At 43.0% G+C, this 26856-nt stretch overlaps 1 protein-coding gene across 1 annotated transcript; it reads left to right on the top strand.

The window, feature by feature from the left end:
- The first annotated feature begins 447 nt into the window (after positions 1–447).
- Positions 448–15852, top strand: LOC139372690 (homeobox protein MOX-2-like). The gene is made up of 4 exons (XM_071112475.1): positions 448–1464; positions 6813–6985; positions 15085–15342; positions 15465–15852. Exons 1-3 carry the CDS (start codon positions 930–932, stop codon positions 15304–15306), a joined length of 930 nt encoding a protein of 309 aa, XP_070968576.1. The 5' UTR covers positions 448–929; the 3' UTR covers positions 15307–15342; positions 15465–15852.
- The last annotated feature ends 11004 nt before the right edge of the window (positions 15853–26856 follow it).

Here is a 26856-nt window from a genome sequence, read left to right as displayed (position 1 = left end):
AAAGTTTATATTTATCACTCAAGTACAGGGCCACATACAGAAAACATATTTTCAAACCACCTACACACCTAAATATTAATGCATCAGCCCCTATTGCAGTAAACACACAAACAGCAGATAATGTTGGGGTGTTGAACCCCCGAACCCCCATATCCAACCCCCTGAAGTATGACGCAACACTGCACGTCTAAAAAAGTGTATAGACGGGGGTCAGGTGGTTTCAAAATGAATTGCCCATTTTTTCCTGAGGCCAGGCCATTGGAATGGTTCAGATTGATTGTGCGTTGCGTTTTGGAGGAAGATCGTATACATGTGGTCAGTAGCCTAGCAGTGAGCCAGTGACCCGGCCTCCCTCTCACGTTACGTCCTATATATAACATCGCCCCTCCTCGGCCTCCTCCCACCCACCCACCCTCCCTCCCTCCCTTCCCCTCTCTCTCTCTCTCTCTCTCTCTCTCTCTCCCAACTTCCCTGGAACCACCTTCTCCCTGGAACCACTCTGGCCTCAGCCGTCTCTCTTCTCCTCCGTCTCTCCTCTCCTCCGTCTCTCCTCTCCTCCGTCTCTCCTCTCCGTCTACCATCTCAGCATAGTCAGTGTTTACCAGCGCTGCGCCTGGCAACAAGCTGCATGCTCAGGATTACAGGAGGCCTTACCTTTCAACACTGTGAGCTCTGCCTTCCTGCTTCGATCTCTCTCCTTGGGAACTAACGCGGGGCACACGGAGGTGCGAGGTGAGAGAGCCGTGGAGGAGAGCCCTGATTTGAGGCGCCGTGTCCGCACACCTCCCTCAACTGGCTTCAGTCCTCTCTACTCTCTCTCTGTCTTGTGGTCTCTATTAGTGTCTGGTTGTTCCTGGAGGTTTTGGTGGTTGTGTGTGTGGTGGACTTAGGGGATTTCGTCTCACGGGTGGATCTCGTGGAGCACCGTGATGGATCACTCCCTGTTTGGGTGCCTCCGTAGCCCCCACGCCCCGGCCCAGGGCCTGCACCCCCACCCTGCCTTTACCCAGTCCCCGCTGGTGCTGCACGGACGCTCCGACCACATCTCCTACTCCAACCTGCCCGACTCTTCGCCCCCCTGTGGGGGGTACCCTGGACCTGGGGGGGAGGAGGCGTACGGAGGGCAGCAACACCACCATCGTGGAGGACACCTCCATCAGCATCAACAGCATCCCCACCACTCACAGCACCAGGCCCATCAGACCCCCTGGCATGTCCCCCAGATTCCCTCACCCAACACCAGGCATGGCCTCTGCCTGCCTCCTCCGGACAGGCAAGTCTCAGAACTGTGTGGTGGAGGGACCGTGAATCTGTGTGGATTCCAGACTAACCCCGGTCTAGGAGGTAGTAGTGACCCTACAGGTGTGTCGTGTGTTCCTGGGGACGTTGGACGACAGACGATGTCCCCGGACGAGACGGAACAGAGACGGAACAGTAAAGGAAAAGATGACTTGCACAGCTCAGGTAAGATGAGGACAATGATTATTCTCTCCTCTTCTCTTCTCTTAGCTTTGACTTCAGTGTCACGCCCTGACCTTAGTTATCTATGTTTTATGTATTATTTTGGTCAGGTCAGGGTGTGACGAGGGTGGGTATGTGTGTTTTTGTCCTGTCTAGGGTTTTTGTATATCTATGGGTTTTTTGTATTTTGTATTTTGTATTTTGTATGTCTAGGTCTATGGTGGCCTGAATTGGTTCCCAATCAGAGGCAGCTGTTTATCGTTGTCTCTGATTGGGGATCCTATTTAGGTTGCCATTTTCCATTTTGGTTTTGTGGGTTATATTCTATGTTTAGTTGCCTGTTCTGCACTAGCCATATTGCGACATTCAGTCTCAAGGTTTTGGTAGTTTCTTTCAAAACTGACTGAGGAGTTTTCATCACCTAGCGAGGGAGTATAATGATTTGAAGTGTTTGGTTTGTCTATTCTCATATCTCTGTGTCAGCAGACAGTTCCACAGATGTCAAAACAGCAGAGAACAGTGTGTGATACAGTAATAAAACATCTATTTGTTGCATTTTTTGTTAATTGGCTCATGTTTCCATGATCACTGAACGCCCTGCAGTTTTATGTGTCAGCGATCCTACATTGGAGAACCTCATGAGAAGAGTCCAGCGCATACCTTTTAGTTCTTAAAGTTCTTAGTTTTAACCTCACTTACTAGTAGGCTTGTTTGAGCGTTTGGGCCTTGTTTTTACAGTAGTTGTCCGGATAATACTGATGGCCATATGTCAATACTTTTGTGGTATAAATATTCAACTTCAAGGTTATCTGAAATAGCCTTAGTTCTGATGATTACAACTGATGTCTTATTCGATTACCGACTGCTTGATGCTCATAGTTTAATGTTAAATATCATTTTGTTTTCTTAATTGTCTAATTGCAAGTGTAATTTGTTCATTTCAATTACCAGCTACTGCACAAAGGTTATCTGTAATTTAACACTTAACTGTACTAACATACCGGGAAGACATTTCACTATAAGACCTTATGTTATAGCTTCTTTAAATATCTTCTATTATCTTGATACATTGATTGTCTTATATTAGCTTATCTCAACTGTTTTCCATACTGTATTGACATTCATTCATCTCCGGAATGAGTGTTTACAAATGAACGAGGTAGAATTAGGCTAACTTTATTTGCTAATTCATATTTAAAATAAATGCAGGCAAGCGCTTCTTAGAAACAACATCTTATTATGTGAAACCCTAGGCAGCAAGGCCGTAAACATCAAATATGATCTTGTACTTCATTTCACCCAAGCGCAATTAATACAATTATTCTCATACCATCATTTTGTTCCCTTTTCAGTAGAACAACATATATTAAATGAATTAATCTATTAAAGAAATCTTTTTGGGAAGCAAAATGATCAAAATTCAATTAAACCATTGGACTAAAAAAAGCTTAAATTATCTTTATTAATGCTAAGGTCAATAGTCATACTATTCCATTGACAATCTTATATAAAGACATGAGCTAGTGAGATACATTACTGATTTGCAGTCATCTTCTGTTATGTGAAGCATTAGATCCATTGCCTTTCCATTTGTCTCAACAGCAGATATTAAGATACTCTCTCAGCGGTACTGTAATCAGGGTGATGATTTACCTCTGTCGTTTGCAATGTTTACATAGATGGATTGACTCACTTTTACCTCAATCTACCATTCTAATTAGACTATTAAACTGTTTCTCCTTTAACGTTCTTCAATCTCAACAGCCCTCAAACCAATGTTATAGGTTATAGCCCGGGACAGCCAAGTTTTTCTTTGTCTCTCTCTTCAGGCTCCCAGGGATAATCAACAGGGACATTTTCCTCCAGGGTATTAATGTCCTACCGGTGTTATTTCTGTGACGCCACCTTTTAAACTATTAGAACGGCCACACCTGGGCTTTTTGATAGGTTTAAACCTACATAGTATTTATGGCTGTAGAATGTATGTACCTATAGCATTAGCCGCAACAGCTGTGCGCAAAAGCAGGCTTATAATGGTAGTGGAGAATTCATCCGTACTACTTTTGGATACCACTGCAATATGGATGATAGAATGGAATGGAACGGAATGGAATGCAACGGAACGGAATGGAATGGAATATAACTTTATTGCCCATTAGAGACAGACATTCTCATTTTTGTGCAGTGAAGAGTTACATAATAAAAAAAGGTTTATGTTAGGTCCCATTTCCACATTTGTTAAACAGCTATTTTGAGATGAGCACAGTCAGTGGCACGTGTGAGTGTGTACATAAGTCGGTGATATAATTTTACACCCTGGCCACTGAACGACTGTGTTGCCTTTGAGAACGCTGAGGGTGTAAGGGACAAACTGATCTGGACCCCGGGTGGAGTCTCAAAATGGCCGATGGCTAAATGCGTTGGACTCGTCATTCAGGGCACAGCACTAGACCTAATATGGCTGTATATGGCTGTAGCCGTCATTATTATCGACAGACACCATAATAATGCAAGCCCCATCCATTTAGAGACTAGACACATCAGGTCCTTAATAAGGACAGCACAGTGGCTGTACTTCCTGGCGGCTACATGTATGCAAACACAAGGGCTGATTCTACATCAGCGGAGGGTCACGACAAGAGGACTGCTCTCCGTATCCAGAAGCCATTTCACTGACACCTGCTTTCAGTGGCGTCGTGCAACAACACATTTTATTGGGGCACTGATAGGATGGGCACATTTGATTTGCATGTATCTGTGTTATTCTCCCAGCAAGCACACGTGCAATTGTGTCCAGTAGTTAACTTTCCTCCTTCACTTCCCATCTCTCAGGTCAGTTTTACACCAGGGTGCAATTCTGATTGACAGGTAGTAGAAGTCTGAAGCATAACCCAGGAGCTGCCATGGACATTTGGAACACCTCTAACACAAATCACAGTTCCTTATTTTCCCTGGCACATTACAAAAGGCAACCTGGTCTTTTTTAAAGTTTCTATTTCTGATGAGGCAATGGTATAACAATGATGTGGCAATAGTGAAATAATGGTTGAAATTCACCTTGGTAAATAACAAAGAATGCAAAACAAAGTTTAAAATGAATTGTAGATTAATTTTGTGGGAATATTAAAGGAGTATTGTAATATATTGTACGGTATAAATCATTAAACAATTGTTTCAAATTAAATATAATCCCCAAACTGTATGAAAGACAATTTGTTTGAAAACTTATTTCCAGAAACTTCTTTGTCCCATATTCTGTTTTTACAAATGGAGGTGCCATGAATAGAGGGTACAAGCTGTGCTGTGACTGTGTGATGTGGCAGACACAGACTCTTTCCTGACACTATTTGGTTTGTCAACATATCCAACACATCCAACATTTACAGTTGAACTAAGAAAATGTCAGCTGGTTTTGTGTGGCGCGGACTAAAGAACAGCGCGTAAATTACAACTCCATGCATTTGACGCCCTGAAGTGTGATGTTTAGAGAAATCCATTGATGTTTGCCCAATTTTAAGCCACATCTATAAGGGAAAATATATTTGAAAGGATTTCATTAATGGACCCTTTTCAGAATCCAATTGAGCAATCTGGATTAAATACAGGCAATTGGATCAAAAGGAATTACAATCTGGATTAAATACAGGCAATTGGATCAAAATGAATTACAATCTGGATTAAATACAGGCAATTGGATCAAAAGGAATTACAATCTGGATTAAATACAGGCAATTGGATCAAAAGGAATTACAATCTGGATTAAATACAGGCAATTGGATCAAAAGGAATTACAATCTGGATTAAATACAGGCAATTGGATCAAAAGGAATTACAATCTGGATTAAATACAGGCAATTGGATAAAAAATAAATTACAATCTGGAAAGTCTTTCTCAAGTCTACTTAACTTCAATCAAATATACAACGAATCACACACACAACACTCTCCTCCCTGTCATCGTCTGAATTGCTTTAGCCATGTAGAGTGGGCTGGTGTAAGTTTTCAGACCATGCTCCATTTTCTGTCTAGGCCCATGGTTGGTGCTCAGATGATCTGTGTATCTATTGGTCTATTGTTCAGCCTACTAGGTGATAGCTGGGAGGTCCACACCCTACTGTCCCACATTACCACACCACATTATCACGCTACTACACACCACACATAGCAGAGGCAGCATGAACCTAATTTTTATGGGGTCAGTTCATTGGCAATTTCTCGCATGGAATAGCCTTAATTTCTCAGAACAAGAATAGACACGAGTTTCAGAAGAAAGTTCTTCATTTCTGACCATTTTGAGCCTGTAATTGAACCCATAAATGCTGATGCTCCAGATACTCAACTCTTCTAAAGAAGTGTTATTGCTTATTCAATCAGCACAACATTTTTCAGCTGTGCTAACGTAATTGCAAAAGGGTTTTCTAATGATCAATTAGCCTTTCAAAATGATAAACTTGGATTAGCTAACACAACGTGCCATTGGAACACAGGAGTAATGGTTTCTGATAATGGGCCTCTGTACTCCTATGTAGATATTCCATAAAAAATCAGCCGTTTCCAGCAACAATAGACATTTACAACATTAACAATGTCTACACTGTATTTCTGATCAATTTGATGTTATTTTAATAAGCAAAAAATGGGCTTTTCTTTCAAAAACAAGGAAATGTATAAGTGACCCCAAACTTTTGAACGGTAGTGTACATTACCGCTTCACATTACCACCAGAGATGAGCTCTTGGAATCACTTTTGTCTTTCAACAATAGAGCTACAGTCTTGAGTTGGCTAGCATCAAACATTACCTCTCCTTTTGGATAAAACTTCTATTTCAAAAAAGTGATAAAGTACTGGAGAGAGGCTGAGACAATTTCACCAGCTTTCCAGTTAAACAAATGATTGTTATAGGACATATTCTCTATGTCGCCTAGGTTTCAAAGAAATGAGGCTTTGGCAAATTGATCTGTGAAATGTTCACATACAGTAAGAATGTGTTACAACTTAATGGTATTTGAGAGATATCAGTCCGTTTGTTTCTATGCTCTAAGGAGCGAGCGAAGATGAGTGAGTCTGTTTCGGAGAAAGAGCATATTTGGAGGTTGCCTGAGTGAGCTGGGCTCTGGGACAGTACTCCCTGCATGGCTCTTCTCATGCAGCCCCTCCCCCAAGAAGACACTATAGTGTGCATGACCAATATCCCCATAATAAAAGGTGATTGGCACTGATAATTGTTTAGCTCTTGGTTTGTGTTTCAGCAGTTTATCACGCGATCCCTTCTTTTCTCCCACCCCTTTTATTCTCCTTTCTTTTTTGGCGACTCAACTGTGTCTGGAAAAAGTTCTGTTTTTCATTTTAGATTCCCAGGACGGGAGCTATAAGTCTGACGTGAACAGCAAGCCCAGGAAGGAGAGGACAGCGTTCACCAAGGAACAGATCCGGGAACTGGAGTCAGAGTTTGCGCACCACAACTACCTGACGAGACTTAGGCGATATGAGATAGCAGTCAACCTCGACCTCACAGAAAGACAAGTATGTTACCTGCATATGAAAAAATGCAAAATAAGTTGCATGTGAAAAGTGAAAAAAAATGTAAATGTGAAAAAGTAAGACCTGTTGTCTTGCTAAAAAAACCAAGTTACAGTTTTTTTCGATTGCTAAACGACAGTGGGCACAGCTGGAGTCACATGTGCAAAACTCTAACTACAGTCTGCACTACCAACAGTCACCTGAGCTAAACAGTTCACATCACCTGCAAAACTCATTCCAAGCAACACAACTCTTAACACATGGCTCAAAACACGCTCAGTGCAGCCAAACACTATGCACAACCCTCACTGAGATAACACACACTGTCACTCAGAACACACTGAGAGTAAAAACACTAGCATCAAACACCAATACAGAAAATACAAACTCTTCATCTTTACAGTTTGAACAATTTCAGTGACTTCATACAAAGTAATATTTTTCTTCGAAGAAAAGAGTGACATTCTTTCACATGATTTATATATTTTTTTAGAACATAACAATTCTTTAAGGTAAATGAAAATTAGCAGTTTGCTTCAATAGTCTGTAGTAATTTACGGAATTACAGTAATGAGAAAAAAAAGGTAGAAACTAAAAGTACATACTGTAATTCAAACAAATAATTGAGGGGCTAATCCTGCCTCTCTCTAGCATCAGGCCACAGGTTTTCTTCAACATCACATCTAATGTTTTCTCTTGCCATGCACCTGGGGAAGAACCTTCTGGAGTGCCTTATCCATCCCTGGCAGTCCTCTGGACTCGTGTCCTCACATCCGGCACGCATGGCTTCCAAAAGAGACATTTGGTCATGTGGGTGGTGACCAAACACTTTCCACCTCCAGGCAGATAAAAACTCCTCTATTGGGTTGAGGAAGGGTGAATATGCAGGCAGGTACAAAACCATAAATCTGTGATGTGCTGCAAACCAATCTGTGACAGCTGCAGAGTGGTGAAAAGCAACGTTATCGCAAACTATGACAAAAACTTGGGGGTTTCTTACTGGCTCCCCCTGTTCTGCTGGCACTAGCTGAGCATAGAGCGGTTCTAGGAAAGCTATAAGCCTTTCTGTGTTGTATGGGCCAATGAGTGGTGTGTTGAGAAGCAAACCATCATTGGCCATTGCAGCACACATGGTGATATTTCCCCCCCTTTGGCCTGGAACCTCCACAGTGGCCCTTTGACCTATAACATTCCTTCCTCTGCGCCGTGTTTTGGCAAGGTTAAATCCAGCTTCATTGATAAATACAAATGAATGTGGTCTTTCCAGTGCTTCCACCTCCATTACTCTCTGAAAAACAGTAAGTGCACAGTTTTACTGTAGAAATGCTAGTGTTTTTTTTTACTGTAAATGTTTTGTATAGCTGTGTACGTAACCTCAGACGTCTTACCTGGACATATTGGTATCTTTGCTCTTTTACCCGTTCACTGTTTCTCTCGAACGGTACAGTGTATAACTGTTTCATTGTAACATGGTGTTTCTTTAGGACTCGAGCAATAGTTGTTGTGCTGACAGAATTAACATTTTCAAATATATCATTATCAGCCAGCACTCTATCTTGAATCTCCCGCAGTTTTATTGCATTGTTGACAACAACCATGTCAACAATAGCATTTTCCTGCGCATCTGAAAATATTTTTCCTCTTCCCCCTGTTGGGGGCAGCCTTTGGGTCCTGTTGTAAAAATATATTTTACAGTCAAACTTACTGTAATATATATCTGTTTAAATATTCTATAATTGCAATACAAAATAGATTCCTGTAATGTTTTCATTTACTGTAAGGATGTAACTCTCACCTGTTTGCATGATGGAAAATTCGCATTACAGATGCCACTGTGGATCTTTGCAGATTGGGTTGCACCCTCAACCCTGCCTCTCTCAATGAGAGACCATGGTTCACGACATGGTCTATAAGTGTAGCCCTTATTTCATCTGAAATAACAGCTCTTTGTCTTCTTTGTCTTCCTCCACGCATCCGCCCTCTCCCTGCCACCCTTCTCCCTCCACGAACCCATCTTCCTTGTTCCATTTCCAAAATGAGTCTTTCTGAGCTCTACCTATATATACTGTAATATGTGTGTGTGTTCACTAACAAGTCTAAAACAAGACACCTGCTTAGCCTTTCAGCTGAAATTGCAATCAGCAGTGTTTGAAAGGCAAAAGGCTGAAATCTATTCCGTTTTGAATGTGTGGTTCACAGTTTTGACAGCAGTGTGTTAGCATTTGAACAAAGTGCTGTAAATCCACAGTGTTGTGCAGGTTGTGGTTAAAGTCATGGGATAAGTGTGTAGAGTTTTGAAAACTGTGTTCAAGCAATGAAAAACGAACTAGAGTTTGGTCCACATGAACTGCTGCTGTGCAGACTGTAGTTAGAGTTTTGCACATGTGACTCCAGTTGTGTCCACTGTCATTTAGCAATCGAAAAAAACTGTAATAGCAAAACACGATGCAGTTTATTTCTCCCTTTGATGATCAAATAAATCAGAAAATTGGCAGCTCATGTGTGAACAAAATAACTAAAGGAATCGCAGTTACAGGATTAATACTGTAATTACGCTAATAACTCAGACACTTGTATTCAAAGAGTCACAGTGAAGTGAACACTGAAAATGGCAGCTAACGAAAGTTGATATGGATTCTATTAAAAACCACGGAATGAAAAACTCTGTATGTTTTTGACACTAGCAAACGCTTGGACATGTCATGCTAACGCACTGAATGTAATCACTTCCAAACCAAACCACAGAGGCTCTTTGATGTACAGTATCTGTGCAGTGTGTGTGTGTGTGTGTGTGTGTGTGTTGGCGTGTGGGCGCGCGCGTGTGTGTGTGTGTGCGTGTGTGTGTGTGTGTGGGCGCGCGCGCGCGTGTGTGTGTGTGTGTGTGTGTGTGGGCGTGTGGGCGCGTGTGTGTGTGCGTGTGTGTGTGTGCGTGTGTGTGTGTGTGCGTGTGTGTGTGTGTGTGTTGCCAGCACTGCTGGTCTGGCTGTCTGTGGGTGTGCAGGGACAGTCTGATGGCATGTGTCAGAGACCAGATGTTTCTCTAATTCCCTTCCAACACCAATAGGAAATACACTGGACATTAAGGGACAGATTTCCACACACTACGCTCAATGGAGAACATCCATTCAAGGTGTTCTAGGAGTCTAGGAGAGTATAGGTTTAATCTCCCCTTAATGTATGGCAGTGAAAAAGCTTCTTATTCTCTGCTATATTTCATATGAAAAGAGATCAACTTTGAATTGAAAAGCCTTTTTTTAAATGAATAATTTATGCCTAATCTGCCTGCATAAAACGGTTAAAAACGATGCGTTTAACTAAATGAACTTCCACACTCAGCACACCCATAAGGGCTTTTGAACTCATCATCTTTTGTCTAAATCCAATCAGAGTGTATTGGCTGCAGCCAGGCCAAGCCCAGGCAGCCAGGCAACAACCCAACCAGGAGTTGGCCCTTCCTGCTAGGAGCCCTGTCCCTCACCATCCCTCCCCACTCCTTCTCATACTGACTGCCTCTCCTCTCTTCTCCTCTCTTCTCCACACAATCCCAATACAGGGCCCATAAATCTGGATGTGTGTGGGGGTTGATCCTGTGTGTAAGTGTGTGTGTGCGTGTGTGTGTGTGTGTGAGGGTTGACCCTGGATGTTATTAAAACCAAGTCTAACATCCTTCTGGCTATTATCTTACAGTGCAGCTTCTATCCCCCTAATCATGCTATTAACTACTGTATAGCTTTACTAACAACGATTGTACAAGTCGGGCCTCAGCCCAAGAGCCCCTCACAACCCTGGAGGTCTTGTCTCGCAACTGAACCTTGTGAATGGGTGTGTGTGGTTGTGTGTGTGTGTATGTGTGTAACAACCGTCTCAGGTAACGACTTACAAATTACTTATTGCACAATTAGGACTGCACCCAAGGGAGTATACAGTGGCAGAGGATTGTGTGTGTGTGTGTGTGTGTGTGTGTGTGTGTGTGTGTGTGTGTGTGTGTGTGTGTGTGTGTGTGTGTGTGTGTGTGGTTGTGTGTAACAACAACTTACAGAGGACTTTTATGAGGCGGTTGACGCTTATAAGCCTGTTTATTAGAAAATTAGCCACACATGCCTGTGTTTACTCTGTAAACTTAACTCCTATCTTTGGGCTGTGAGTGGCAGGCTACAATGCCTAAAATAAATCCTACAGAGGAGCATAGGGCTCCTGTGAGAAAGCAGGTCGCTCGGACGCTGGGTAAGAGGGGGGTCGGGGGGATCAGGGGCTTGTTGGAGGGGGTTGCAGTTTGTGGGGCAGGGGGAGGGCCAACAGGAAGGGGTAGGGTGGTGTAGGGGCGTCAGGGGGGTTGGGTTGGGGGATGGATGACACAAGGGCAGTAGGTGACGTGATGGGGGAGGGGGGGATGGGAGAAGGGGGGGGGCGGGGCTTCGCTCGGTCTCGATCCGATCGGGCCGTTTTAGGCAGCAGCTTTATCATCACAAAGAGGAGCCGCGAATACTGGAGGATCTGTGGAGTCAGGAACAAGATCCGAGGCAGGATCAGCACATACCTGGCCATGTCGAAATAAGACGCCTCAACAGTCAACACTAACCACGAAGTCCAACGTGGCTGCCAGTCGCCTGCTCAGTTCACTGTCACCCAGCGTTATACATGCTATAAACATCAGGGGCTTACTGCAGATATAGGATCTTCATTTGAGACAGTTTGCTACATTAGGAAAATAATCCTGCAGCAACAGGAATTGTGAATTATTATGTTGATTGTAATAAATGGACATTTCTTGTAGGGATTGATGACAATTTTGTTACTGCAAATCAATTCTGAAATTATAAACTGTAGCCTTTTAAAGCCTTTAAAACTTTGAATAAACTACTGAAGTGTGGGAAAATTCTCAGCAACAAAAGAGTGAAACAAAAGATCTGTATCTCCGTACACTACCTACAACGTACACCCAGAGTTCAGTGTCACCCTGTTAAACATACATCGTACACAGTGAGGTCAAAATGACCCAAAGTACCCCGTTGACGGCAACAGGGGATCCCAGACTCAATTGGTATGCGACAGCGACTAATGATCTTGTAGAAAATCATTTGGCTCTCGGCTGCCAGCTCCGGTAGATGAGGTGTCGCTTGGGGTTTACAGTGCCTTGTGAAAGTATTCGGCCCCCTTGAACTTTGCGACCTTTTGCCACATTTCAGGCTTTAAACATAAAGATATAAAACTGTATTTTTTTGTGAAGAATCAACAACAAGTGGGACACAATCATGAAGTGGAACGACATTTATTGGATATTTCAAACTTTTTTAACAAATCAAAAACTGAAAAATTGGGCGTGCAAAATTATTCAGCCCCTTTACTTTCAGTGCAGCAAACTCTCTCCAGAAGTTCAGTGAGGATCTCTGAATGATCCAATGTTGACCTAAATGACTAATGATGATAAATACAACCCACCTGTGTGTAATCAAGTCTCCGTATAAATGCACCTGCACTGTGATAGTCTCAAAGGTCCGTTAAAAGCGCAGAGAGCATCATGAAGAACAAGGAACACACCAGGCAGGTCCGAGATACTGTTGTGAAGAAGTTTAAAGCCGGATTTGGATACAAAAAGATTTCCAAGCTTTAAACATCCCAAGGAGCACTGTGCAAGCGATAATATTGAAATGGAAGGAGTATCAGACCACTGCAAATCTACCAAGACCTGGCCGTCCCTCTAAACTTTCAGCTCATACAAGGAGAAGACTGATCAGAGATGCAGCCAAGAGGCCCATGATCACTCTGGATGAACTGCAGAGATCTACAGCTGAGGTGGGAGACTCTGTCCATAGGACAACAATCAGTCGTATATTGCACAAATCTGGCCTTTATGGAAGAGTGGCAAGAAGAAAGCCATTTCTTAAAGATATCCATAAAAAGTGTTGTTTAAAGTTTGCCACAAGCCACCTGGGAGACACACCAAACATGTGGAAGAAGGTGCTCTGGTCAGATGAAACCAAAATTGAACTTTTTGGCAACAATGCAAGATGTTATGTTTGGCGTAAAAGCAACAGAGCTCATCACCCTGAACACACCATCCCCACTGTCAAACATGGTGGTGGCAGCATCATGGTTTGGGCCTGCTTTTCTTCAGCAGGGACAGGGAAGATGGTTAAAATTGATGGGAAGATGGATGGAGCCAAATACAGGACCATTCTGGAAGAAAACCTGATGGAGTCTGCAAAAGACCTGAGACTGGGATGGAGATTTGTCTTCCAACAAGACAATGATCCAAAACATAAAGCAAAATCTACAATGGAATGGTTCAAAAATAAACATATCCAGGTGTTAGAATGGCCAAGTCAAAGTCCAGACCTGAATCCAATCGAGAATCTGTGGAAAGAACTGAAAACTGCTGTTCACAAATGCTCTCCATCCAACTCACTGAGCTCGAGCTGTTTTGCAAGGAGGAATGGGAAAAAAATTCAGTCTCTCGATGTGCAAAACTGATAGAGACATACCCCAAGCGACTTACAGCTGTAATCGCAGCAAAAGGTGGCGCTACAAAGTATTAACTTAAGGGGGCTGAATAATTTTGCACCCCCAATTTTTCAGTTTTTGATTTGTTAAAAAAGTTTGAAATATCCAATAAATGTCGTACCACTTCATGATTGTGTCCCACTTGTTGTTGATTCTTCACAAAAAAATACAGTTTTATATCTTTATGTTCGAAGCCTGAAATGTGGCAAAAGGTCGCAAAGTTCAAGGGGGCCGAATACTTTCGCAAGGCACTGTACATAAGATCATGCATTGTGAAGAGGCAGGTGGGGGAGCTAGAGAGGGTGTGTGGGGGGGAGCTGGTGTGTCGGAAGAAGTGTGTGTGTGTGTGTGTGTGTGTGTGTATGTGCGTGAAATGAGAGGTGGGGGAGCTGGGTTGTGTGTATGTGTGTGTGCGTGCGTGTGTGTGTGTGTGTGTGCATGCGTGTGTGTGTTTGTGTGTGCTCTGCTGCGCTGGCAGAGGTCTGTTTCACTGAGACCGTAAATCTCCCAGTCACATACACTGATAGAGGAGGGTTCACACCAACAGATTCAGGACATTGAGTTTCCCAACACACAGTGGAATGTTAGGGTTTTACTGAGGAGGGATGGGGGAAGAGGTAGGGGGACGCTAGGGTTTTACTGAGGAGGGATGGGGGAAGAGGTGGGGGGACGCTAGGGTTTTACTGAGGAGGGATGGGGGAAGAGGTGAGGGGACGCTAGGGTTTTACTGAGGAGGGATGGGGGAAGAGGTGGGGGGACGCTAGGGTTTTACTGAGGAGGGATGGGGGAAGAGGTGGGGGGACGCTAGGGTTTTAGTGAGGAGGGATGGGGGAAGAGGTGGGGGGACGCTAGGGTTTTACTGAGGAGGGATGGGGGAAGAGGTGAGGGGACGCTAGGGTTTTAATGAGGAGGGATGGGGGAAGAGGTGGGGGGACGCTAGGGTTTTACTGAGGAGGGATGGGGGAAGAGGTGGGGGGACGCTAGGGTTTTACTGAGGAGGGATGGGGGAAGAGGTGAGGGGATGCTAGGGTTTTACTGAGGAGGGATGGGGGAAGAGGTGGGGGGACGCTAGGGTTTTACTGAGGAGGGATGGGGGAAGAGGTGCGGGGACGCTAGGGTTTTACAGACGGGTCTATTTGCCAAGAACTCAATCTCCAGAACCCTACAACCAACGCACCCACAGTGGCATTGAGTTACCTCAGACCCTCACACTCCATCTACACCCCATCTCCACTCTCTCACAACAAGGCCTTAAGACTACAGTTAAACTTTGTGCAATGAAAAGTTGTTGATGTTTTCTTCATGTGGTTATTATTACTAACCTAAATATACTTTCTAAAATCTTGGCTAATATTGCCCTTGTTATTGAGAAGGGCTATGATCAACTCACTTTCCTGCAAACGATCCAAGTGTCAAACTCCAGTCCTTGAGAGCCACAGCATCTGCATGTTTTCCTTCCTCCCTAGGAGTGTCTAAATCAGACACCAAAGGAAAGAGCTGAAATTAGCAGTCACTGTGGTCCACCAGGTATTGAGTTGGACCCCCCTGTCATATAACTTCCACTAATTTCCCTGTAAACCAATTGGTCTCCTTTCCTCCAGGTGAAGGTGTGGTTCCAGAACAGAAGGATGAAGTGGAAGCGTGTTAAAGGAGGTCAACAGGGGGCAGCAGCCCGGGAAAAAGAACTTGTCAACGCGAAGAAGGGAACGCTGTTGCCGTCAGAGTACTGTGGCATGGTGGGAGGATTACACCACTCCTCCAGTTCCCCTGGTAATGAGGACAGTCACGACAGCGACCAGAGCTCAGAGCACGCTCAGTTATGACCCTGACCCGCCACATAGGCCACGCAGTGGTCAAAGGTAAATTTTGTAGCCATTTGGACAAACGTCTAAAATTGCAGTGAGTTGATGTGATCATGTTGCATTTGTAGGTACATAATTACATACATAGGCCTACATACTCACTATGCTCTCATGAGTAGAAAGAAGACATGGGCTTATACTCTCTCAAGAAACAGCAACGGGTGTTCTGACTAAAGGTGTTTGTTGATTGGCTAAGGAGTGGAGGAAGAAAGATAAAGTAAAGGTAAGCAAGAAGAGGAAGGAATGGAACGAGGATGGAATGATCAACTGGATGTGTAAGATCAAATAAAAAAATATATGCTTGTGAGCAAAGCCTCAAGCTCCTGAGACTGTAAATTGGGAATATAACAGGATATTATTGTGAACATTCCACAAGTGCCTTGCATTGATAAAATGGCTTGGATTTTTGCACTGTCAAAGACTAAATTCTACTGTATTTTCTCGGTTTGGAATACAACAATCATGCAATGAGCTTTAAGTAAAAATGTGGAATTGAATTGAATAGTAGGCTAATACCGTGAGTCCTATTATTCTGATTTACTTACAACATAACTGAATGATGCATATTAGTCAACATCTCCCAACTGTTGATCCATTGGTTTTACATTGTTCTCCCACTAAGTCTTAAAAGTTTACCTTTGAGTGAAATATATATATATATATATCATTTTATTACATATACATCTGGGACATAATGGTTTCTTAAGTGAATAAAACTGATCAATCAAAAAATGTATTTGTCATTGTCAGGTTCTTGAACATTCTCACAATATTACACCATTTTTATGTAAATATAGTAGACATTATAAGTAAAAATGACTGAATATTGGAAATACTGTAAGCATTTATTTGCCTTCTGTATGAGTGTGTATTCTAATTTGTGTTTTAGAGTGGCGTTTTGGCAGTTGCAGAGCTGTAACCTCCTACGGTACACTACCAGCTGGTTTTGGCCGTGGCAGAGTCGTAGCCTCCTACAGCACAGGACCAGCTGGTTATCCAATAGCTCCACAAGTTTGGATTTAACTGATTTGTGGCTTTCCAGCTCCCTCAGAATCACATACACAACATGAACAAAGTGGATTTGTGTTCAGTTGTGGTCAGACTCCATCAGACTTCAGAACCCTGCCTTCTCTCTCTCTCTCTTTCTCTCTGTTTTTTTGATTAGCCGACAGTCTGATTTAGCTGTTTGTATATGACATGGCCTGATCAAAGCAGAACACAGAGACACTCTTCAGGAAGTGAGTCAGAGCTGTTGGAGAATAAATGAGGATAAATGAGGAACGTATTCATGAGGCTTTATAGTGAAGCTTAGCCAAATGTCCAGCTGGAGTTCCCAGAGACCTGTCTAAACAGTGTGATGAATTTCTTGAATTGAATTTCCTCCCAGTGTGGATTTGATGTGCCCATTGTGTAGACAGCTAACGCAATCTTCTCTAATTCCATTTCAATGATACTCCACTGTTCTGTATTACAGTGTGAAGGGAAGGTTTGGTAGACAGCCTGCTGTTGTGGAATACCTCTGGACTGTGTAATGTCTGATCTTGAAGGAACCTTCTACCTTGACCCCTTCGGGAGCAGCTTTCCTTCTGCAGGAAGGGTAATGTTGTCATTTACAACCCTCCATGCCAAGAACAACACACGTCAACTAAAGACTTTTCCACATTGGATCTGAGCGTCTCCTTTGCTTTTCCAACTGAAAGGGATTTCGGATCATTCTCAGTATAGGGTAGGTGTTGACAGATGATGTCCACTGTAGTACGATACCCCAAACTGTAGTGAAGATTGTGATTTATGTTTCTCTCTGGTAGGAGAATATGTTTTGATCCAGACGTTGACTGACAGGATCCGTGTCCTGAATCTAGAATCGCTTTCCGGCGACACAATGTAAGCAGATACAGAAATATCAGGGTTTTCAAAGCGAGTTTGAACATTTTCAACTGTTTCTCAGCGGCTGAGTTGCTTTAAAAATGACATTGACCATGGATATGCCTGGGTTTAATTTCTCACCGTTTTTACTGACAGTTTGGGACATGTCCAAGACATGGTTCATCTGGGATACATAAAAAAAAAGGCCATCTGTGAAAAATCTACAACTGCTGCACGTTTATTTAAATAATTAGGCATAACTCGCAGATCAGGTCTGGTTAGCATTCCATGGTGTTTAAGGTCTTCTTGACCTGGGTATTCTATCATAATGATCTGAACCAAACAGCACTCTGACCAATAAATACTATAGGTCTACTTATCAAGGCTCAAACGGACACCATGAAGTTCTTCAGCATCACAAAATGACTCAGATATTGACAAAATGGCAAATGGTCAGTTACGTTACTGTTTAATACAATAATGATGGAATTTGTGTAATAACATAATAATAACCCACTTAAGTCTAATACCATACTGTAGTTATAGCTGTGACAGTGGAGAGAGCAGAATATGTGGGACTAAGGGATTGGACTTGTGCTCAGGAAATTGTTCCAAATCACAAGATTATTGCTGGATGAAATTCGATGACGAAATGCAGGAAACCATAAGCCCTCCAATAATCTTGCAGGGGACCATGAGTGACAGCTGTTTTAGGCATTTAGAGCCATTTTTATTGGCATAAGAGCCGCTTTCACAATAGCTGGTATGGAGAAATGGTTCTGTCTGGGCCAGGAACTGAAGGTAAGGGTGCTGATGTGTCACTTCACACCATGAGTGATAAACGACTCAGTCACGCATATTAATACTGCAGCCAAAGTAGATGCTATCATAAACAATACAGACATCATAGAAAAGTATGTATATTATATGTAAATTATACTTTTAAAGATAATTAGCTAAAAATGACTTAGTTATCACAAACATCTTCATCTCTCATCAGAAAAGAATTAGAAACAAAAACAAACTTGGTCACAAAAAAAGAAAAGAAGTATAGAAGGTCCTATTTCAATTTAAAGGCAATGTTCCCGCGTTACTGGAGACCGCATTCACGGTAAACTGTCACATCCTGATCTGTTTCACCTGTCTTTGTGCTTGTCTCCACCCCCCTCCAGGTGTCAACCATCTTCCTCATTATCCCCAGTGTATTTATACCTGTGTTCTCTGTTGCCAGTTTGTCTTGTCTTGTCAGGTCTTACCAGCGTGTTTTCCCGTCACCCTGCTTTCTCAACTCTGTTTCCTAGTTTCCCAGATTCTGACCATTCTGCCTGTCCTGACCCCTAGCCTGCCTGCCTTTCTATACCTGCCTGCCCTGACCCCTAGCCTGCCTGCCTTTATATACCTGCCTGACTCTGACACCTAGCCTGCCTGCCTTTCTATACCTGCCTGTCCTGACCCCTAGCCTGCCTGCCTTTCTATACCTGCCTGACTCTGACCCATCTACGAACCTCTGCCTGTCCTGACCCCTAGCCTGCCTGCCTTTCTATACCTGCCTGCCCTGACCCCTAGCCTGCCTGCCTTTCTATACCTGCCTGCCCTGACCCCTAGCCTGCCTGCCTTTCTATACCTGCCTGCCCTGACCCCTAGCCTGCCTGCCTTTCTATACCTGCCTGCCCTGACCCCTAGCCTGCCTGCCTTTCTATACCTGCCTGACTCTGACCCGTCTACGAACCTCTGCCTGCCCTGACCCCTAGCCTGCCTGCCTTTCTATACCTGCCTGCCTCTGACCCGTTTACGAACCTCTGCCTGCTCTGACCCCTAGCCTGCCTGCCTTTCTATACCTGCCTGACTCTGACCCGTCTACGAACCTCTGCCTGTCCTGACCCCGAGCCTTCCTGCTGTTCTCTGCCTTATTGACTCTGCCCTGGATTACGGACCTCTGCCTGCCTTTGACCTGTGTTTTGCCTGCCCCCTGTTTTGGTCAATAAACATCTGTGACTCTAGTTGTCTGCATCTGGGTCTTATCCTGAGATCTGAAAGTAAACGCTGCATATGTCGGCTCAATCGGAAATTACCTTTACATTTTAAGGCAAATCTTCCGCGATACTTTGATAATGTGGATTGAATAAATATCACTGAGTGGGGCTCCCAAGTGGCGGCTGTGATTGGGAGTCCCATAGGGCGGTGTACAATTGGCCGGGGTAGGTCGTCATTGGACTGTAATTGTAGACCCTGCTCACATTTTACAGTTGTACCAAAATATAGGCTATTACAACTTACATAATGTGTACTACACTATAAATTGTGTTACAGCCTGACTTCCTCTATTTAAGCATGTCATTGTTGTTTGAAATTAAATCAAGTTTTAATAAGTGGCCATAAACATTACAAATTAAAACTTGTTATATAAAGCAGGACTATAAAGGAAAGTATCTTAATTCCAAACTATGAAGCAACATTTATTGGTGTGTGTGTGTGTGTGTGTGTGTGTGTGTGTGTGTGTGTGTGTGTGTGCGTGCGTGTATTTTCGTTCTATCAAAAAAAATCATTTTTTCTTCAGGACAGAAATAAAAAGCTTTCTATACGTTACTGGACCCAACAAAAGGAATATGATAATCTATTAAAGTTGACTGTGATTAAATGCTCAAAGGATTTTTTTGTTGTTTTTAAATGTGGTGAATCTGGACATTTTTCCCTTCACACACAGCACAGCAGCCATCCTTAGACTTTCCAGATCGTTCACTTTGAACACAACACAAACATCTGCTCAACAAATGCTGTCATTTTCTTTCCATGCAAGCCCTGAGCCCAGAACTTGACTTACTGTGAAACTGCATCAGTCTTAACATTTGGCAACTAGCACGTAACGGCCAATTATTGAGGGTTTACTGACTTTGTCATAAAGCACAATGTTTTATTTTTCTGAAAGAAAATGTTTGAATGTAAATAATCCGGTGGTGATTTTTATGAATTGTTCAGCAGTCTAATGGCTTGGGGGTAGAAGCTGTTGAGGAGCCTGTTGGTCCTAGACTTGGCGCCATGCACTTATTCTACATTGTAGAATAATAGTGAAGACATCAAAACTATGAATCATGTGGTAGCCAAAAAATCTATTTTATATTTGAGACTCTTCAAAGTAGCCACCCATTGCCTTGATGACAGCTTTGCACACTCTTTAAATTCTCTCAACCAGCTTCACCTGGAATGTTTTTCCAAAAGTCTTGAAGGAGTTCCCATATATGTTGAGCACTTGTTGGCTGCTTTTCCTTTCCTCTGCGGTCCAACTTTTTTTTAAAATACATTTTATTTAACCTTTAATTAACTAGGCAAGTCAGTTAAGAATAAATTCTTATTTACAGTGACAGCCTAACCAGGCCAAACCCTAACGATGCTGGACCAATTGTGTGCCCCCCTGTGGGGTGCGCAATCACGGCAGGTTGTGAAACAGCCTGGACTCGAATCAAGGTCTGTAGTGACGCCTCTAGCACTGAGATGCAGTGCCGTCGACCGCTGCACCACTCGGGAGAAAGTGTGGAGGCCAGGTCATCCGATGCAGCACACCATCACTCTCCTTCTTGGTCAAATAGCCCTTACACAGCTTGGAGGTGTGTTGGGTCATTGTCCTGTTGAAAAACAAATGATAGTCCCACTAAGCGCAAACCAGATGGGATGGCGTATTGCTGCAGAATGCAGTGGTAGCCATGCTGGTTAAGTGTGCCTTGAATTCTAAATAAATCCCTGACAGTGTCATCTGCAAAACACCCCCACACCATCACACCTCCTCCTCCATGCTTCACGGTGGGAACAACACAATGGGGAGATAATCCGTTCACCTATTCTGCGCCAAAGCAAGTCTTTTCTTATTATTGGTGTCCTTTAGTGGTTTCTTTGCAGCAATTCGACCTTGAAGGCCCGATTCACGCATTCTCTTCTGGGCAGTTGATGTTGAACTCTGTGAAGCATCGGTTTGGGCAGCAATTTCTGAGGCTGATAACTCTAATGAACTTATCCTCTGCAGCAGAGTTAACTCTGGGTCTTCCATTCATGTGGCAGTCCTCATGAGAGCCAGTTTCATCATAGCGCTTGATGATTTTTGTGACTGTGGCGAAGGGTGACTAGTTTGAAGAATCTCAAATATAAAATACATTTGGATTTGTTTAATATGTTTTTGCCATGATTCCATATGTGTTATTTCATAGCTTTGATGTCTTCACTATTATTCTACCATGTAGAAAATAGTCAAAATAAATAAAACTTTTTACGGGTATACTGTATGTATATTCTTTGCACACCCTCTCCAAATTCATGGGTAGTCCGTAAACGAGATTGGAAAATCAATATGAAACTCAATTTCTAAAGAGTGAAAAAGTCAAATGACTTCCAGAAGCTTCCATGGTTCTGCCACTGGTTTCAGACCAGGATTTGCATGTGAGACATTAGAGCCTCCTGCCATACATAGTCTGGTCCCATGTGACTGGGATTTCCCCAAGGGCTGACAATGACAGACACACTTCCCAGTGCCCACACACACCACACACACCACAACTCATCTTAGATGGCATTCCCAGGCCTTCTGCCGTAGGAAAAGTGTATTTGAGTGTCCTGAAAAGCACAAATATCTATTATTATATTGTGTATTAAAAATAAAATGTATGTGTTATTATTAATCTCTCATGTTCTATAATGTGTCTTCTTCAGAATTAATATTTGTGGCTGGGTGTGTTTCCTTCCCCGAGGACTTGATACATCTTCCCAGACAGGGATAATTCATTCTAACCCCCTATTTGACTCCAAGGCTTACAGCTGTGGCTACTGTGAACTTTCCAGCAAAGAATAAGTCACCATGCAATGAGAAACAGTAACATGGTCAGCTCCCTCAGTAGGCTAGGAGAAGGAAAGACTACTGGTTATGGAAGATATGGTTATAGAAAATCACTGTGAATGAAACTGAGAATGCATCTAAGAAATATTTCATTTAGGGGGGCTAGCTGTCTTTTTCCATAATGGTTGAGGTGGGCTGTGGACTCATATTGGTCATTAAGTTTGGAACAATAGTGCTGTTCTATAACTTTTGCACAATGGATGATTGTTTCAAGAATGCTTGAAGGTTCCAGTGACAGATAAAGTGCAGAACTACGAGTGTTTTGTGTGCAGCTCTCGCAATAAAAACCTGTGTAAAAATATACACTCCTAAAAAGCTCTCCGAGTTTTCAATGAAGCTGAAAACATCTGCCCAAAGATGACTGATTACTGCAGAAGTGTCATCTGAAAGGCCCGTCAGAACGTTCCTAACCCAGTTGGTGATTTCAGTGGTCAGGAGTGGACAGAAGTGTCATCTGAAAGGCCCGTCAGAACGTTCCTAACCCAGTTGGGGATTTCAGTGGTCAGGAGTGGACAGAAGTGTCTTCTACACTGTTACACAACATCAGAGTAACATTGAGACATTGCGTCCCATATGCAGATGTAGGATCTTAATTTGATCACCATGTTGCATGAGAACTTTCCTGAGAATTTCCAGTGTATATGAGGTTTAAAAAGGTTTCTGAAGTTTGTCATTTTCACTTTGAAATTTTAGACTTGATTTTCCCTTATGAAAACTATATCAACTCCTACAAAAATGTCCATTAATTATAATCCACATCATAATTCACAATTCCATTCGCTGCAGGATTATTGTCCTGCTGTAGCAAACTGGCTCAAATTAAGATCCTGCCTATGTAGACTGTACCATGTGCTCTCTCCCTCCCTCCATCTCCCTCTCCCTACCACTCTCTCCTCCCTCCCTCCCTCCCTGGGCTCTCTGCCAGAGATATGCACCTGCATTAGAGGTCTACCCTGTCCCCTGTCATATGAGGGACTCTGTCTAGTGAAAGTGTTTTTAATAACGAGTTTGTCTTCACTCACACATACAGCCGCTGGCTGCAACTCAGTTTCCCTTTTTACTCTATTGTTCTGAAGCTGTTTGGAACTGTTATGTACAGTACAGATTGGTATCTTGCCCTGTAATGGATGGGTCTGAGGTAGAAAGTTTGAGTTCTGACAAATGAATCGTTGTGTCAATGTACAACTCCGGCAATCAATCACCACCTTCAAATGTCTTACATCAAAATGTAGTAGAACAAGGATTGGAATTTATGTTTGAAAGCTGATTTTCTGGGTGATCAAAAGGACGAGTCAGATCTGTTGTCTGTTGTTGATCTCGACAGTTGTCACAGTTTGTTTTGTGATTTACATCACAGAATTGTTCAAAAGTCATTATTCCTTCCTGGGGTTGCATTCCGAGTGGTAAAGCATTGCTGCCGTATCCTGGTCCCAGATCTGTTGGTCCTGTCTTGTACAATTTGACGTGACAATGACCATAGGAGCAAGCAAGACAGCACCAACAGATCTGGGTCCAGGCTATTGCTATGGCATTTAGGCCAGTGTTATCCATAGTAATAGAAGTGGTAGTTTAGTTAATACCAAAAATGGTTTGCAGGCTGTTTTATTGTCTTTAAAATGGAATCCAGACCCAGTTTGGAATGACATAAGAGTCATTGCCTTGACCCATGACACAGTCGTAGACATAGATGTTACCCACATTGCACTTTTGATCTATGTCAATGTTTTTTCTTCTTCTGGGGTTTTCCAAGGTCTTCCCTAGCTCTTCTAAGGCTATTTTCTCTCTAGTTCTCCACCATACTTCTGTCAGTCCAACATGTCTGTCTCAGTCCCAGCCACTGAGCAATTTTCCATTTTTATTTCCCCCATCAGGTCATTTTAGTTTACCACTCTACAGTTTCCTTTACACATTCTTACTCAATGATATTGAAATTGGCCATCAATGCCACTTCAAAATAGGGGCATGACACTTCTGTGAGGAACAGTGCTGATGGTTCATTGTCATGTCACTAACTATCCAGGTGTATATTAAACAAGGCGGCTAGAGAAAGAGAGGCACACACAGGCTGAGTGACGGAGGGAGAGAAAGAAAGGAGGAGAGTCTAAATAAAGGGGTTTTGGTGAAGTGGGTCTGGTGGCAGGACAGTGGTTGGTCCTTGGGGATTAAATAAATCAGAAGACCAGAGCGAGGGCAGTGGAGGAGAAGTGAAGAGAGGAAAAGAGAGGGAGGGAAGGGGAAGAGAGCAGGTTGTTGACAGACAAACCCTCTACTCTGTCTGGGCGTCTCCAAAGAAAATCTGTCTGTTTCAGTCCTGTCTGTTTCTGTCTGGCTGTATCAGTCCTGTCTGAGTCTGTTTCAGTCCTGTCTGTTTATGTCTGTCTGTATCAGTCCTGTCTGAGTCTGTCTGAGTCCTGTCTGTTTCTGTCTGGCTGTATCAGTCCTGTCTGAGTCTGTTTCAGTCCTGTCTGTTTCTGTCTGGCTGTATCAGTCCTGTCTGAGTCTGTTTCAGTCCTGTCTGTTTCTGTCTGTCTGTATCAGTCCTGTCTGAGTCTGTCTGGCTGTATCAGTCCTGTCTAAGTCTGTTTCACTCCTGTCTGTTTCTGTCTGGCTGTATCAGTCCTGTCTAAGTCTGTTTCAGTACTGTCTGTTTCTGTCGGGCTGTATCAGTCCTGTCTGATTCTGTTTCAGTCCTGTCTGTTTATGTCTGGCTGTATCAGTCCTGTCTAAGTCTGTTTCAGTCCTGTCTGTTTCTGTCTGGCTGTATCAGTCCTGTCTAAAATTCCTGTCTGAAACGCAATGCATACAGTGGGGCAAAAAAGTATTTAGTCAGCCACCAATTGTGCAAGTTCTCCCACTTAAAAAGATGAGAGAGTCCTGTAATTTTCATCATACGTACACTTCAACTATGACAGACAAAATGAGAAAAAAAATCCAGAAAACACATTGTAGGATTTTTAATTAATTTATTTGCAAATTATTATGTGATTTTCTCTCATCTTTTTAAGTGGGAGAACTTGCACAATTGGTGGCTGACTAAATACTTTTTTTGCCCCACTGTATATATTTTTTAAATCTATTGAATTCCCTCAAGTAAATCTTAATTCATCACAACACAACCATGGTATACTATACAGTGAAAACATGTTGGCTGAACTCCTACCACAGGGATACCCCTGGAGGTCCAGTTGAGGTTTTATCACTATTCCACACACACCACACACACACACTAACACACACTAACACACACACACGATGGTGACGTTTTAACACTGCTGAAGACAGACATTTAAGCAGTGTGCTAGATTGAAAAGCCTGGGCAGGTGTGTTTGTTTGATAAAGGATGGAGTGAAGTAGAGAGCTGTACAGAGAGGAAGAGAGGAGAGCGCAGGGCTATAAACAAATGGGGGAGTGACGTGAGTGACCAGCGCTTTCCTCTTTCCTCTTGGCCACAGAGCTTGAAGCACTTTACAGCCTGTGAGGGTATAGAGCAGTAACCAGATCACTGGGGATTATTCACAGTCGAAGAGTAGGAGTGTTGATCTAGGATCAGTTCTGCCCTTTTATAAAACATAATGAATAGGGGGACCTGATTCATGAACAACACTCCAACTCTGAGACGCTTTGTGAATATTGGCCCAGTACACTAGGTACTGTGTACTGTGTATTCACAAAGTCTAAGAGTAGGAGTACTGATCTAGGATCCGTTTAGCCTTTTTTTTTCATAATGATTGAGACTTAAAACACAGCTCAGAAGTCCTCAAAACCTTGGTGGATTATCCGTGTGTGTGTGTGTGTGTGTGTGTGTGTGTGTGAGGGATGCTACTCTGCTTTCTCAGCGCTTGTTCCCTATTAACTACAGCAATTATTGGTCATTAAATAATAAACCAAGACTGTTCCTGTCAAACTGAAGGTAATGAAATACCCAAAGGTGCTAATGAGAGTCTCCTGCACATGTTATGACTGGTCTTTCATCACTCTCTCTACCCCCACACACAATTCTGCCTAGACTGGAGAGATCTGGCATATGTTAAACTGTCTGTAACAGGAGAGAGAGAGAAAGTGGAAGAGAGGGGAAGTAGGAGAGGGAGAAAGAGAGGTAGAGAGAGAGCGGGTGAGAGAAAATGAGAGAGAGAGAGGGCCAAGTGGGGGTGGGAAGCAAAGAGAAGGAGAGGAATTGGAATGTATCGTGTAGGAAGCGTATGAACAAAATGAAATAAAACAAACTGTGAGGTACTTCTCAAAATGCTTCGTCAGCAATATTACTCTGAACATTACACTTGTGTTGAACCATTCACTCTTTTCTTCTATGAGTCGGATGCGAGGGATACGCTGTTGACACCCGACCAGGCCCCGATCCCCGTGATTCACTGGAGAAGGAAACTGATATTTCGAGGCAAAAGATCCTTGTGAGGACCAGGCGACGAGTGGATTATTTGCCCTTGCCCTCCATTCTGCTAGCTAACGTTCAATCGCTAGAAAATAAATGGGATGAACTGAAAGCATGTATATCCTACCAACAGGACAATAAAAACTGAAATATTTTATGCTACACCGAGTCGTGGATGAACGACAACATTAAAACTTCTTCGGGATCAGTGTCCCTTCGGTTGAGCTAATGTAGGCTAATGCGATTGGATGAGGTTGTAAGTAACAAGAATATTTTCCAGGACATAGACATACCTGATATTGGCAGAGAGCTTAAATTATTGTTAATCTAACTGCACTGTCCAATTTGGTCTATAAAAAAGTGGTCAGATGAAGCAGAT

Source organism: Oncorhynchus clarkii, chromosome 18 (genome assembly GCF_045791955.1).
Source record: "Oncorhynchus clarkii lewisi isolate Uvic-CL-2024 chromosome 18, UVic_Ocla_1.0, whole genome shotgun sequence".
Classification (NCBI taxonomy): domain Eukaryota; kingdom Metazoa; phylum Chordata; class Actinopteri; order Salmoniformes; family Salmonidae; genus Oncorhynchus; species Oncorhynchus clarkii.
The sequence above is the reverse complement of the archived record's forward strand: the minus strand, read 5'-3'. Positions and strand labels throughout refer to the sequence as shown.